Raw genomic sequence first — 16,533 nt, forward strand, 5'->3', positions numbered from 1 at the left:
TTTCCCCAGCAGCTCAGGTACAGAAAGAAAGCTGTGGGGAACACACGGGCTCTTATACCCCGCCTTACAGGGCGGAGCTACCTTACAGCTCTAACCAATGGGTGACTAGTGTTACATACTATTGGGCCAATGAGCAGCGAGCCTTCTCCACCAATGGTGTCTCGGCATTGCTAGTTATCGTAATACCTCTAGTCATACTACCACATTCACCCCCAGTTGAAAAAGAATCCGGCGGGGGGGGGGGGGGGGCGGTGGCGGCTTGGTCGCCCGACCATAACTGGTTGAATAGCATACTGGTAGTATGACTAGTGTTGAGGTATTGCGCTACTTTCGTACTGCGTCTGCCCACTGGCCCATAACTATTTACAAAGACATAATACAGTTTTGCAATTATACAATTGGCCATGTACATGGCACATTAAAAGGTCCATATACAGTTCATAGCGACACAATCAGACGGTCAGGGGCCTTGGTTGTCCTTTGCGATCGACGGAGCTTTGGCGGAGACGTCGGTGGAGATGCAGGCGTCTGTGACTCCGGGAGAGTGGATCCAGTCCCCGTAGCGGCTTCAACACCCCTAGATGGCGCTGGTGAGGGTGGCCGACCTGGGGAGGGGGCGCCCAGACCTCTAGATGGCGCTGGTGGGGAGGTTGACTGGCCAGTGAAGGGAGCGTCTGTAGACGCTGCGGTGGGCGGGGTGGTCCAGGCAGGGCCAGCGGGAAAAACGGTTGTCCAGGGCAGGGGGTGACAGTGAGGTGCGCTGGGGGGGAGGGGAGGGGGGGGCTGGTGGCGAGGGTGAGGAAAGGGATCCGGAGAGCACCAGGTCCTGTAGGGAGACTGTATCTTGTCGGCCGTCGGGGTACTCCACGTACACGTACTGGGGGTTAGCGTGGGGTAAATGGACCCTCTCGACCAACGGGTCCGACTTGTGCGCCCGCACGTGTTTCCAGAGCGGGATGGGCCCGGGGGCTGCCAGCCAGATCGGGAGCGAGGTCCCTGAGGAGGACTTCCTAGGGAAGACAAGGAGACGTTCGTGGGGTGTTTGGTTAGTTGCAGTGCAGAGCAGAGATCGGATGAAGTGGAGGGCCTCTGGGAGGACCTCCTGCCAGCGGGGGACCGGCAGATTCCTGGACCGTAGGGTCAGTAGGACGGTCTTCCAAACCGTTCCGTTCTCTCTCTCGACCTGTCCATTACCCCAGGGGTTGTAACTGGTCGTCCTGCTTGAGGCAATGCCCTTGCTAAGCAGGAATTGACACAGTTCGTCGCTCATAAAAGAGGACCCCCTATCACTGTGTATGTAGGCTGGGAATCCGAACAGGGGAAAAGTGCTGTGGAGGGCTTTGATGATGGTGGTTGTGGTCATGTCAGGGCAGGGGATGGCGAATGGGAAGTGGGAGTACTCGTCAATCACGTTGAGGTAGTACGTGTTGCGGTTGGTAGAGGGGAGGGGACCTTTGAAGTCCATGCTGATCGTGGCCGCAGATGGTGACATTATCGAGATACGGGAATGTTGCCTGTAAACCGTATCGGTCGACCATTCGGTCCATCTCTCGCTGGAAGACCGAGACCCCATTTGTGACACCAAAGGGAACCCTTAAGAAGTGGTAGAGTCGCCCATCTGCCTCGAAGGCAGTGTACTTGCGATCACTCGTGCGGATGGGGAGCTGATGGTAGGTGGACTTTAGGTCTACCGTGGAGAAGACCTTGTACTGCACGATCCTGTTGACCAGGTTGGATATACGGGGTAGGGGTTACGCATCCAGTTGCGTAAACCTGTTGATGGTCTGGCTGTAGTCGATGACCATACTGTTCTTGTCCTCGGTCTTTACCACCACAACTTGGGCTCTCCAGGGGCTGTTGCTAGCCTCGAGGTTAGGAAGCTGGCAATGTTCGTGGGCCGCCCAGGACCGCAGCAACCGCCCGGGCCTGGCAGACCGCCATGAAATGGCCCTTTTTGCTGCACCCTTTACACGTTGCTGAACGGGCTGAGCAGCGCTGTCGGGGGTGTTTCGCCTGCCCGCAGAAATAGCAACGGGGCCCAGCAGGGTTGCCGGGGCGTCTCGCAGCGTAGGCCTGAGGCGATTCAGCATCCGCTATGGGGGAATTCCACGCTGCCCAGGGGGCCGGGGCGTAAGCACGGGCATTTCGGGAGGCCATGTCCAGTGAGTCGGCGAGGCCCAGAGTGTCTTTCTCAAGCAGTCTCTGGCGGATTTGTGAGGACTGCATATCCGCAACAAAAGCGTCCCGGATCAATAGTTCGTTAGCCGAAACCTGTGGTCAGCTGCAGTTCCTCCCTAGTACGAGGAGCGCAAGGTAGAACTCGTCTAGTGACTCACCAGGGCTCTGCCGTCTCGTTGCCAGTAGATGCCGGACGTAGATTTGGTTTACTGGGCAGATATAATGTCCTTTCAGTCGTTCCATTGCGGAATCGTAGTCCGTAGCGTCCTCGATGAGCATGTAGATGTCCGGGCCCACTCTCAAGTGCAAGATCTGTAGTTTCTGCTCCCTCGTAGGTGTGCTTTCTGCCATGAAGCCGTTGAAACATGCTAACCAGTGCTTAAAGGTTGCTGCTGCGTTAGCCGCGTGGGGGCTCAGTTGTAGACACTCCGGCTTGATGCGGAGCTCCATCCTTTAAAATCTTGTCTATTAAATTGATGCATTATCAATTGACCACAGAAGCGAAGTTGTAGTCCGAAACTGAAGGCTTTAATAGACAAGATGTTTCCCCAGCAGCTCAGGTACAGAAAGGAAGCTGTGGGGAACACACGGGCTCTTGTACCCCGCCTTACAGGACGGAACTACCTTACAGCTCTAACCAATGGGTGACTAGTGTTACATACCATTGGGCCAATGAGCAGCGAGCGTTCTCCACCAATGGTGTCTCGGCATTGCTAGTTACCGTATCACCTCTAATCATACTACCACAATCGTAAAAACCTTGCTTTTGCTTACATTCAATTTGTAACCTGAGAATCGACCAAATTCCTCCAGTATCCTTATAATCCCGCCAATCCCCCCCCCCCCCCCCCCCCCCCAAGCGGGTCTGCTATATATAGGAGCAACATAGCCACCTGCTATTTCCAGCAGATAACATAGTATACTTTGGCGGAGACTGGAAATAGCAGGTGACTATGTTGCTTTATTGAGAGTTCATGGAAAACCTCACTGAGCGAATCTCTGTCACTTAATTTAAAGCAATAGTGGCATCTCGTCAAACCTCCTCCAACAGCACCTACCAAACCTGCGATCTTTGCCACCTCAAAGGACAAGGGCAGCAGATGCTTGGGAACACCACCTCCTGCGAGTTGCCCTCAAAGGCATACACCATCCTGACTTGGAACGACATCGCCGGGTAAAAATCTTGGAACTCCCTCCCTAACACCAGGTGCACCTACACCAGATAGTCTGCAGTGGTTCAAAGAAACGACTCGCTGCCACCTTCTCAGGGGTAATTAGAGGCGGACAGCAATGCCGCGATGCTCCCATCCTATGAACGAATAAAAAAGTAGGCATATTCTACCCTTCCCTGGGACTTTTGCTTTCTGCAAAGCTATTTGTTATTGTTTGAGAGATGGGCCGAACAGTTCTTTACATCTTAAACTTCCCCTTTTCAGAGCCAAGGGCAAATTAAGTATTCTGCTCAAAACTAATTATTCAGGAGTAGTTATCCCCTAAAATATGGATAGGGACAGAAGAAGAGGAAGTAGATAGATTACATCCCAGTTTTACATTTGGTTATACAGATGTCCAATGTGCACGCAAGCCCACGACCAAACCAAACACAGGTGTTCTATTTGTCCAGTGCTGACCCAGTCCCCTTTGACGTGGCTCTCTAGCACTTCACACCACACTCCATCACTGGCAAGAACTGGCTGATAAATTGAAGAGAGGGATTTCAGGTCATGAGTGAACAAGAATAAAGGTTCCCTGACAATAGACCATCAGATCTGGACCTCATGGGAGCTACTTTCAATATAAAGATGCTTTTGAATATTGCGTGCTGGTGATACATGGAGAATCGAGTCCAGCAGTGCACCAGAAGTGGCTGACCGGGAAGAGTTTGCAACCTTCATGAGTGCATGACAGTTCCCCGTCTGCAGTCTGTCATGTCAAATCCAGAGATTTCTGCAGCCAGCCTCTATTGCCAGAGGCCCTTGGCAGTGAATGTTTCTCCCACCAATGTCCAAGTGGCTGCCATCAAGATTTGAGATCGCAGGGTGGAATGAGCTATCTTTGCTTGTTTGAATAGACTTGGCAAGCAGAAGAACAGGAAGGACTTCACTGAAGTTGTTGGCACCATGTAAAATATTGGTTGAATCATAAAGGCATCATAGTTTCTTGAAAAGCGAGCAATGACTTGGATGATTACGAATAATTGAACTTTAACCTCCTGTTGTAGAGCACCGGTTAAGCTTCCACAATGAATGTCCAGACAGCGCTACTCACATGTTTCAAACAACGGTTGGGAAGGTCGTTTGGAATCAGGAGGAAGAAATACTAGCATCCACTGATCAGCCTGCCTTCCAGGTTCTATTAATGATCAGTCATCGGCAGTTCCGTGGAGTACTGCAGACTTACCTGCCTCGGGTATTGAATTAGCAAATCTTTTTTTTTAAATAATTTTTATTGGAATTTTTTACAGAAAATATAAAACATAACGACAAACAATGAAATGCAACAAAATAACCCATAATAACTGTAACACCCCCCAGACCGTATCAACGCATGTATCACATCCCCCCCCCCCCCCCCCCTCCAACCCCAATGAACAACAAAAGAACTTAAAAATAAATTAAAAGTAAATAAACAAACATAGTCATCGTCCGTCTCTCCCCCCCCCCCCCCCCCCCCCCCCCCCCACCCCGGGTTGCTGCTGCTACTGACCCCGTACCTTATCGTTGAGCCAGAATGTCGAGGAAAGGTTGCCACCGCCTAAAGAACCCTTGTACCGATCCTCTCAGGGCGAATTTGACCTTCTCTAGCTTAATGAAACCCGCCATGCCATTGATCCAGGTCTCAACGCTTGGGGGCCTCGCATCCTTCCATTGTAGCAAGATCCTTCGCCGGGCTACTAAGGACGCAAAGGCCAGCACACCGGCCTCTTTCGCCTCCTGCACTCCCAGCTCCACCCCAACCCCAAAAATCGCGAGTCCCCATCCTGGCTTGACCCTGGATCCCACCACCCTCGACACCGTCCTCGCCACCCCCTTCCAGAACTCCTCCAGTGCCGAGCATGCCCAGAACATATGGGCATGGTTCGCTGGACTCCCCGAGCACCTGACACACCTGTCTTCACCCCCAAAGAACCTACTCGTCCTCGTCCCAGTCATGTGGGCCCGGTGCAGCACCTTGAATTGGATGAGGCTAAGCCGCGCACACGAGGAGGAAGAATGAACCCTCTCCAGGGCATCAGCCCATGTCCCGTCTTCGATCTGTTCCCCCAGTTCCCCCTCCCACTTAGCTTTCAGCTCCTCTACTGACGCCTCCTCCGCCTCCTGCATAACCTTGTAGATATCAGATATCTTCTCCTCTCCGACCCAGACCCCTGAAAGCACCCTGTCACTCACCCCCCTCGTGGGAAGCGAAGGGAATCCCTCCACCTGCCGTCTAGCAAATGCCTTTACCTGCAGATACCTGAACATGTTTCCCGGGGGGAGCCCAAATTTCTCCTCCAACTCCCCCAGGCTCACAAACCTCCCATCAATAAACAGGTCCCTCAGCTGTCTGATGCCCGCTCTGTGCCAACCCTGAAATCCCCCATCAATGTTCCCCGGGACGAACCTATGGTTCCCCCTTAACGGAGCCTCAATCGAGCCCCCCACTTCTCCCCTATGTCGCCTCCACTGCCCCCAAATCATGAGGGTAGCCGCCACCACCGGACTCGTGGTATACCTCGTAGGAGGGAGCGGCCACGGCGCTGTTACCAGGGCCCCCAGGCTTGTATCTCCACAGGACGCCCTCTCCACCCGTTTCCATGCTGCTCCCTCCCCCTCCATTACCCACTTGCGCACCATCGACACATTGGCCACCCAATAATACCCCGAGAGATTGGGTAACGCCAGCCCCCCACCATCTCTACCCCGTTCCAAGAAGACCCTCTTCACCCTCTGGGTCCCATGCGCCCAAACAAAGCTCATGATGCTGCTAGTCACCCTTCTAAAAAAGGCCCTAGGGATAAAGATGGGCAAACACTGAAAAAGGAACAAGAACCTCGGGAGAACCGTCATTTTGACGGACTGCACTCTACCCGCCAGCGATAGTGGCACCATGTTCCACCTTTTAAATTCCTCCTCCATCTGTTCCGCCAGCCTGGTAAAATTAAGCTTATGGAGAGTCCCCCAACTCCTGGCCACCTGCACCCCCAGGTATCTGAAACTCTTCACTGCCCTCTTAAATGGGAGTCTCCCAATTCCCCCCTCCTGATCACCCGGGTGTACTACAAATACCTCGCTCTTTCCTAAATCTAACTTGTAGCCCGAGAAGCCCCCAAATTCCGCTAACAGCTCCATCACCCCCGGCATTCCCCCTTCTGGATCCGCCACATACAACAGCAGGTCGTCCGCATACAGCGATACACGATGTTCCTCCCCACCCCGCACCAGACCCCTCCATCTCCCTGACTCCCTCAACGCCATAGCCAAAGGTTCAATCGCCAGTGCAAAGAGCAAGGGGGACAGGGGGCACCCCTGCCTGGTCCCACGGTAGAGCCTAAAGTACTCCGATCTCCTTCCATTGGTAACTACACTTGCCATCGGAGCCGCGTAGAGCAGCCTCACCCATTTGATGAATCCCTCCCCGAATCCGAACCGCTGAATTAGCAAATCTAATCAATTGGTTTGCACTGTTACAAACTTACATCATCAGGCATCTCTTTGTGGAGCTACCTTTACCATAGAGAAAACCCAGAAACTCTCCTTCCCTCATTTTGCCTTCCCAACATTGAAGGTGCTTTGCCACCTTCATTTTGACTATAAAATGGGGACATGCCACACCCAACCAACAGTGGTGCCATCCTTTGGAAATGCCAAATTTCAGCAATACCTGCTTGTGCATCTGCATCGCGGTGGGAATTAATGTCGAGAGGTAAGCACAGCTGTTCTCATCCCTTGTCGTCAGTTCTCCGGCACCTGTCCTTCCAAGTCTCAAAATTTCCCCAGGAGCTTTTGCACTTTACCAGCCATCTATCTTCAGCGTGGCACGGGGGCCTGCATAGGTGAGTTTGCCACATGCCGGCCGCCATCTTGCTCTTGAGATCTAGCTTTTCCGCCAAACTGCCTAATGCAAATCTTCAAAGTTTTCAAAGAGCCACGGACACTGTGTGCTTAATTCCTGCTCCAATATTCCCGGTGATTGACTATTGATTAGTACAGGTTGGAGCTTTTCTTCTGTGCACCATGTTGCCTTTCTGCCCATGTGCATTTAATAGCTTGATTCGAAATCTTGCAGATAGGCTCAAGGCTTTTCTGGATTGTGAAAATATCAGGAAAATGTTGCATAAAATGGCAAGAAAGATATTTTCCAGCTGTTTCCAGAGCCTGTAGATAAGTATCCAAGAGTATTGTCTTTGTTGGTGCACAGGATGTAGTGCATTTGGCCCAAGTAAAGTTTAAATCATTGTCGCCCTTCATCTGCCTACCTGTCAAGCTGTTGCGACCAGCAGATCTTAGTGTTCTATTTTAGGGGTTGTCCCTCGATGAGACGACAGAGCTATCCAAAGCTCCAGGTGCATAAAATGCAAAACAGGACAAATAGTTGAGGAAGAAATGGAAACAGAAAATGCTAGAAAAACTCAGCAGGCCTGGCAGCATCTGTGAAGAGTGAAACCAAGTTAACTTTTCGAGTCAGTATGTCTTCAAAGCCATCCTGACTTGAAACGTTAACTGTATTTGCTCTCCACAGATGCTGCCAGACCTGCTGAGTTTTCCCAGCATTTCCTGTTTTTATTTCCGATTTCCAGCATCCTGCAGCAGTTTGCTTTTATACTAATTGAGTAAGGAAGTTGGAACACAGGTGCACTGAATATCCTGGACTTCATAGATTGAATAACCAGAGCTCACCAGATACAGGAGGTCGGAAATATGTCATTTGGACAGACTTGCAAAGGTCTCTACTGATTTTAGGATCTCTCGCATGTTAAAAGGAAAGGTATACCCAGAGCAGGTTCATGAGGAATAGATCCAAAAAAAAAATGAGCTCTTTGTTACTGTGTGCTGGGGAAGCAGCTGTCTGTGGGTATCATGAACCATGTTTTATTATTTTTGTAAATGCTGTCCTTAAACCACTGCAAATGATATATAATGAAAAATGTCACTATTAAATGTCACATGCCATTTAGTGACTCCTATTTTTTACTTAAAGTTTGATTTATACTGTAATGACCTTTATAACAATTTCAAGTATGAAGTTGGCACTCCAGTCAAAGCTAATCGAAGGTTGGGTGGATTGGCCATGCCACATTACCCCTTCATGTCCAAAGGTTGGGTGGGGTTGCGGGGATAGGATGGATAATTGGGCCTAGGGAGTGGGGGGCGGTATTTCGAAGGGTCAGTGCAGACTCGATGGGCCAAATTACCACCTTCTGCATCGTAAGGATTCTATGACCCTGTTCTCATATACATTGAATATCCGCAAATTTCATTATTGTTGATTATGAAACATAATTGGCTGAGGGGGGGGAAACTTATTTTAAAAGTTTCAATGCATTAATCTAACTTACCTTTGGAGCTAACGATACAACAAACAAACCTCATTTGTTGGTTAAAATGCACCATCGAAAAACATTAGCACCCAACTGACTGTGAAAATAATATTATTAATCCTAATTTCGGAAAAGGGGAGAAAACAATCTCCTTGGGGTGGACAGAGATCACATTATGGTCATGTTACCATGTCCAGTTTGACGGGTTTATCACTATCGAACGAACTATGCATGTTCATTATTTGCCGACCATCTTAAAACTGTGAAGTAGAGTAATGCTGTTTTCTTCCCCAGGCAAAAGAGATGCGACAGATGGTGAAGCTGGAGGCAGAGATGGCTCGCAGACCAGCAACAGTGGTCTGACTTCCCCTGAAACAGACTGAGGCCAGTATCAGTAGGCATACAACGAATAGTAACGTCCAAAATACCAATACTAGCAACTTTGCCATCTCCTCTTACCTCACAAGTCTTTTGTAGCCGGCAACTTTCAGTATCAAAGGATCTCCATACACCGAAATGAATGGCTTTGATGTCATGAGCACTTTAAAGATTGCCGATTCTACTTGATATGTATCCAAATAATTTTATTTGAATCACTGTCTCTTGTAAAGGAAGGCAGCAAAGGCGAAGGCGGTTCTTTGACTTCATTTTGTTTAATTAACATCCACAAGTTGTTAATTAACATCCACAGGATGGCTACTGCAGCAAATTGGAAAGGGAGTAACAAAAACCATAAATGATATATATAGTAAGAACAGCATTAAACCAGTTAGGACATTTCAAACCATAGTCTGTCATTTGCCAAGAAATCTTAACATCCTGTGTACCCATTATTTAAGTCTGCATACATTGCCAATAAATATTCAAAAGCCTAGGTCATTGCAGATCTGCCTACCAGAGACCTGTTGTGCTCGAAACCACTGATATGAGATTGCAAAATACAATCTTACTCACTATGTGGAGCTTTCAGGGACTAATTACAGACAGACGTATTGGATCCTGCTTGTCAAAAATGGAAAACGTAACCCAAACTTTATGATCCTTCTGACATGATGCATACTGTTGACCAGAATCGATCATGATAAAGGTGAAGATCAGGTAAATAGTGGCTTTACTCACCAAACAAAGATAGTTATTTCAAATCAGAAAAGTAATACATCCATTAATTTAAATGTTCCACTCTTTGCATGGTCTTGCACAAGTAACTGGCTTGTAGTTTACAATGGATGACTGCATGTTTATACTCCTCTGGAGATGTTGTTGTGCTGCCCATCAATATTAGACTGCCTGAAATATTGGTAGTTTTGTCAGCGAAAGTATGAAGCAAACATGTATATTGGTAGCTTTTCCAAAATCAAAACCAATGAATCAATCTGAAATCAATTTGATAATTCCAGCTCCTGGAACTGTCCAGGATTCATTCATATATCTTTATCAGGAATTGTTGTGAAGGGGAAATCCTTGTTAAAAATGTTGATACACATAAGTTTTTATTTCAATATATAAATCATATACACTGCCATTACATTTCTTTGCAATATAAAATAATGTGAACGGGATAAGGCAAAATGGATCCACACTGAAGTTAATGTATCTTATTGTCAAAACAAGAAAATAATTAAGATTAGAAATGTTGAATCAGGGAGTTTATTTACTATTCGAAGCACATAATGTGAACAAAAATATTATATCTTTTATTACACTGGTGCAGGAATGTAGAACATCTTTTTCTAATCAGATACACATAACAAAATATTCAACAAAGTTTGCTGAGGTTTGGAGCAACTGTAGTAAGGAGTCTTGTAGTGCAGCGAGTTTGTGTATAACTACACTTCACTCCAGACCAGACATTCACCGAATCGTTTTACTTCAGGCATATGGCACTTAATGGAATAAAATTTGAAGACTTTGGGCAGTCAAAATATTGTTCAAGTCGGCATGTGAAGTCCTAAGCAAATCCAGATCCTATACAGCAATGTGTCTTCAGCTGTGAACTAAAAGAACATCTTTAATGACGCTGCAGAAAGCAAACTAAAAGTTCTAGGCAGCTCAAGATCACTAGTAGTGCACCATTTTATTTCATTGTACAATGCCTTGGGGAGGTGTCAAATATGTGTGGGAAAAATATTTAAAATCTTCTTGCCAAATGATAGCACGGGTCAACGTGACCCAAACAAATGTCCCAGAAACATCCATAACATTACACAAGAGAAGGTAAATGAACACACATGTTTCGAGCAGAAATGTTGAAATATATCACGATGAAATACCGTATGTAAATATGTATTTAATACTATAACATCATTTAAGACCAAAATGTGTTTCAAGGCATATCAATTATCTTAAGGGCTGTGTGGTCATGTAATACATGCGGACTTGCTAAGAATATATTATTTGTTTCCAAGATTGCAATTTCATGTTATCAGCCATTTTGAGGGATTCTTCTCCAGCAAGCCATTTTTACCCTCTTAAAACGAATAGCTTTTACAAAAATCAATTATGGTATTGTATATGTATGGTGGTATTACTAAAATGTATTGTGTACTACTGTAACAGTCCTCTTAATGTGTCATTGGTATACCTAACTGACGCAGGTGGGTTACTAGAATTGCTGCTTTCACAAGAAGATGAAGTACAATGTCAAAAAAAATTTGACTTATCTAAATTTTGCACCTCGGGTATATATTAAAAATAAAACATTCAGTTCCATTTGCTGGTAGATACTGTCTTTAAATGGCTGTTATGTTTTATATTGGGTAACTGTCCTACTGCTTATATACTTAGCTCTGTAGGTTTGCTAAAAAAAAAGCAGGTTGTTTTACAGGTATCACTGACATGTATTGGTTTTGTTTAAATATATATAAATATATATATATAGAAAGAGAGATTTGGTGAAGGTGTTTTATATTTATATTATCTGTCAAATTACAAGGTAGAACATCATGAACTCTTAATTAATGTTCTCTTGATCCTTTAATACAATTTTATAGTTTCTGTACCCCATTATAAATAAACGACAAATGTGAGAAGCGACTATTGGCTAGAGTGGTTATTGAAAATACGCATGTTTCGTACAACTGCTATGGCGATGTTTACAAAAGAAAAATTTCAGCCAAAACGTCATAGTTCAAAATTAATAATGGGTGTATTTTATATCCGAGCAACGTAATCACTGCAAGAAACCCTGTACTTTCCTGGGGGATATTTTGTTAAGTGGTCCAGTGTCAGCTGGAGCAATGGTGAACCAGAGTATTGCTGAAAGAAGAGATCATGTTATCAATGATTTTCATCTTTGATTCGTCAAGCTGGACAAACCGTAATGGGAGCAACAGTTTACACTGCATGAGGGGAAAATGCTGATTGGTTGGCACGTGGACTCTGGTTGAGGCATTACTATGGGGAGTATAGCAAAGAACACTGCGCTGTTAACTGCTATGTTTTTTTTTCAAATTGTAAACTGACAGGTCGACACTGATTAGTCAAGGCACCGCCATGAGGAATGAACCAGGGAATGGCTGTCTCCCATGTTTTTGTTTAGTTGGGAAAGACTCAATGCATGACCATGCTCCTTCTGTCTGGAGAGATCAGGGCCCACTGTGTGAATATATGTGGTTCCTTCACACAGAAGTAAATCATCGCTGTAAGTCTGACTGATCACCTCAAATTGGTTTTCGGTGTTGTTTTTTGCCTAACCAGGATTGTTTAGCAATTGTGGTCCAATCACGGAATCACATCTAATGGGTGGAATTTTGAACCTACATTAGCTGTCAATGAGAATGGCGACACGGTGAAGAGAAAGTGGGAAGAAGGGCTGGGTGGGGAGTTGGACGCTGGATTATAGGAGGAGGCCCTGAAGTGAGTCGATGCATCCTTGGCGTGTGCCAGGCTCAGCCTGATACAATTCAACCTGGTCCACAGGGCGCACAGATGAGTAGGTTCTTTGAGGAGGTGGAGGATAGGTGTGGGAGCTGCACGGGGGATCCTGCGAAGCATGTCCATGTTTTTTGGGCATGTCTGAGGCTGAGGGGTTTCTGCCAGGGGTTTGCTGACGTCATGACAGAAGTATTAAACTTGAGGGTGGTTTCAAGTTCAGAGGTGGCGATCTTTGGCGTGTCAGAAGACCCGGGAGCCCAGGGGGTGAGAGAGGCCGATGTCCTGGCCTTTGCCTCCCTGGTGGCCCGGAGACGGATCCTACTAAAATGGAGGAACTCTGAGCCGTCCAAGTCGGAGGTATGGGTTAGCAGCCTGGCAGGGTTTCTTAGACATGAGAAAATCAAATTTGCCTTGAGGGGATCGCTGTAGGGGTTTGCGGGTGGCAGCCGTTCATTGACTTCTTCAAGATTTATTACTGGGGTGTGTGTTAGTTATATTGTTTTGTTCTCGTTGATATCTGATGGTTAAAACTAAAAATTATAAATGCCTCAATAAAATATTTTCTAAAAAAGAAAGAATGGCGACACGGGCAGAAAATACAACAAGAATCAGAACATGCAATTCTTACCAGTAAGATCGCGTTTTCTGATTTTCCAGGCCGCTCGCTGGTGGCAAAGCAAGAATCCCGACGCGGAAGGCCGGGAACCTCATGTTAAATACATAATATCATTAGTGAACCCTTCTGCTGGGACCTCCCCCCTCACTGTTGCCGGCGGAGCAACATTCTGGCATGATTTACAACACTTGTATAAAAACGACCTCTCCTCTGAAGGGAATATCGGAGGTGAGCGCTCTGGTCACCATCACTTTCCAGTGTGCCAATCACAGAGGGGACATTGGAGAGAATGCAGGGGAACCAGCTAAGTTCAACATGGGGCTGGAGGGGTTCAGTATTGGCATCTCAAAGAGTGGGGTCACTCACAGGCCTTAGCGCTCCTTCGGTGCTGTGAGCCTCCAGGTGTAAAGGGCTGGTTTGCAGGCAGCACATCCCGTGTTCTCTTTGCTAGGCTTTTGGGTATATAACGGCTGAGGGATTGCCGTTACGGAGTGGCAGCTGGAAAATGGATGGGAGCAAGTGAATCCATAGGGTCCGCATTGAGGGGGACTCTGAGGTTCTTGGGTAGGATAGCAGGATGAATGGGCAGACTGTGGGACTGACGAGGAGTCTTGTCCAGCCTCTTGAGGCCTGAAGACCCTCACGGGAGGGAAGACGACTGAAGTGCGAATGGACCCTCACATTCAGGCAGCACTGTGAAGCCAGAGGGCATGAGATGTATAGAAGTTCAACGCCCAGTACTGGCTAAGGAGGCTGTCAGGGATTAGTGTTTGGATGGCTGGCTGTTCAAGTTGTTTGGAAGGCTTGTTTAATCCTCAGCTCTTCAGAGCTGGGGGAATGAGGGTGCTCTCTAAGGATTAAGTTGACATGCTAGTTTCAGTCTTCACACACATGAGGTGTGCATCAAGGGGAAGCCAATTGTCTAATCAGGTCCCTGAATCTTACTTGGTGAATCAATTGTGCCAATTTAGTCAACATTGCAATGCTCAAGTATGCCACTGATTCGTGTCCAATTTTTAACCCATGGTCCATTTGGTCACTGCATGCCTTTAAGTCAAAAATGTCGAACAATATGCTCCAACATATATCTTCAGATGTCAGAGATCCAGTGCCGGAGAAGACTGCGTTTCTCCCAGGGGACAGGTGATCTCTTTTGCCAGGTGATTGGAACTATTGGAACCACATGGAGTGGGAGGTCACCCTTTGCTTGTGGCCCTGAAAGGTACTGCTGCTCGCAACCTCTATGTGAGTAGCTTGTTTCAGGGCCGCACAGGTGCCTTTTGCAGCATATCCCAGTCAGCCACGCACAAGTGCATAAAGAAGGTCACAAATGCGCTTTTTGCGAGTGCCCACATGCACATCAACTTGACCAGGGCCATGGGCTTTGTCACCCTGCATCTGGGGCATGCCTGCTATGTTCAGTCAGCTAAGCGACCAACCCCACCTTTCCCCTATCAGCATTCCCCAGTCCCGCACTAATGCCATCATCCTTCCATTGCAGATCAATCAGCAGACCAACCCAGACTATCCTCCTGTTCCCTGGACACCATGGGCCTGAGCAGCTCCGAGCCGGACATCGTGGAGATCAGTATTAAAGGAGCGTCACAGCAGTCGCCCACACTCTGCACCAACGCAGATATTAACACCTCAATAGGATTAACTAATAGGCAGAGGCAAGAATGGCCGAGGGTTCCGGCCATACAAAATATCGCAAAGGACCAAAAGTGGGATTTACAGCAGCGAGATTTCAGGCCCTCCCCGATGACGCGATCAGGTTCACGCTGAGGAAAAACGCCAACCTGATTTGATTCGTTTGAATGCATTATGTATACTTTGCATGGTTAACATCACATCTTCAGCACTCACTGAATCATCTCCCCCCCCCCCCCGCCCCAGGCATGATATCATGCTGGCATGAATTATTCCTGCTTTTTAAAAACAAGAACTAGGTGCCATAAACTCCAAGAAGGAGGAAGGAGGTGAGCACCATTGTTTCCAACCTGCACCAGAAAGTCCAAGGACCAGAGATCTCTGGCAAGCTGTGAGGGGGTTGAGAGGTGGGGGGGGGGGGGGGTGAATGGTTGCCAGTGGTTACTGGGATGGGGTCATGACTAGTGTGGGTAGTCATGAGGCCTGTTGCCTGTACTGTTTTAAAGTTCTGGTAGGGGTGTGTTAATCTGATTTCTGTGACATGGGGGTATGGTGCGGATGTAGCTGTAGGCCACAAGGGATGGGAGAGTGGGGTGTCACAACCCCTCCTGGTATTCCTGGCTCTGACTTTGCACCTCAAGCAGCTGAGGGACAATCATGAACAGAGGCACGGCACCTGGCTGGGGGACAGCGGAGTGCTGGAATCCAGAAGACCTCCGGCTGTCCAATTCCTGCCTCCAACTGATGTGATTCATAAGCTGTGTTGTCAGATAATGACCCAGAAGCTTCTCCGTTATGTTTGCCCACCAACGTGTGTGGCTCTGCAATAGTGGATCGTGCGACCGAAAATTGTAACACCTCTGTCGTGTCCTCCTCCAAGATCATCTCCGAGGTGGTGTCAAGGGTGCGCGGTGGGACACTCCTGGTGGACTGCCCAGGCTCTTCTTTTGATGTTCCTGCAAGGTGAGGAACATGGTTTTAGTATGTGGCCTGGTCAAGGGTTTGGACTACACATAACTCACTTCAGACTGGTCATCTGGGTGAAGGTTCAGTGGCTCCTCACTTTTCTGGCACAGGCCAACCTCGATCTCAGCTCCTGTTCCGACCATTTGAGCTCCATGGCTTCCTCCTCACACAGAGTCAGGATCCTCAGTTTGGGAATTCATGGCCCATCTTCTCTTGCTCGCGATTGTTGTGGGCAAGCTTCTCCTGCAGGAACATAAATGGGGATAATGTGAGCTGGATGCCTGGCGGGTCAAATGGTGTTGATACCCGGCATGTGTGAACACTGCGCTTAAGTAGGGAGGGACTCTAATGAGGAGTGCCCGGGTGGGTGGGGGGGGGGGGGTTTGAGGATACAGGTGGGAGTTTTCTGCAAGGTGGCTTGTGGGATCCAGGTGACATTCCGGGGTGACATGGAAACATAGAAAACCGGAGCAGGAGGAGGCTAATCGGCCCTTCGCGCCTGCCCTGCCATTCATTATGATCATGGCTGATCATCCAACTCAATACCCTAATTCCACCTTCCCCACATATCCTTTGATCCCCTTCGCCCCAAGCGCTACATCTAAGGATGGAGTGCAGAGAGGGGACCGGGAGCACTTACCCTGACTGATCAGAGTAGGTCATTCATTTTTTTCCTACATTGAACCCCCATCCTCTTGGTCAGGCCGCTGGCATTGACCAGTGCTTGAAC

General features: G+C 47.8%; 1 protein-coding gene across 1 annotated transcript in view; it reads left to right on the top strand.

Annotated features, from left to right (window-relative positions):
* Positions 1-11,732, top strand: part of LOC119971201 (1-phosphatidylinositol 4,5-bisphosphate phosphodiesterase beta-4) — a 595,914-nt gene extending 584,182 nt beyond the window's left edge. The window contains exon 42 of the mRNA XM_038806423.1: positions 8,993-11,732. Within this exon, the coding sequence (XP_038662351.1) occupies positions 8,993-9,081 (89 nt within the window). The 3' untranslated portion in view covers positions 9,082-11,732. The remainder of the gene's footprint in view (positions 1-8,992) is intronic.
* The last annotated feature ends 4,801 nt before the right edge of the window (positions 11,733-16,533 follow it).

Source organism: Scyliorhinus canicula, chromosome 1 (assembly GCF_902713615.1).
Source record: "Scyliorhinus canicula chromosome 1, sScyCan1.1, whole genome shotgun sequence".
NCBI lineage: Eukaryota > Metazoa > Chordata > Chondrichthyes > Carcharhiniformes > Scyliorhinidae > Scyliorhinus > Scyliorhinus canicula.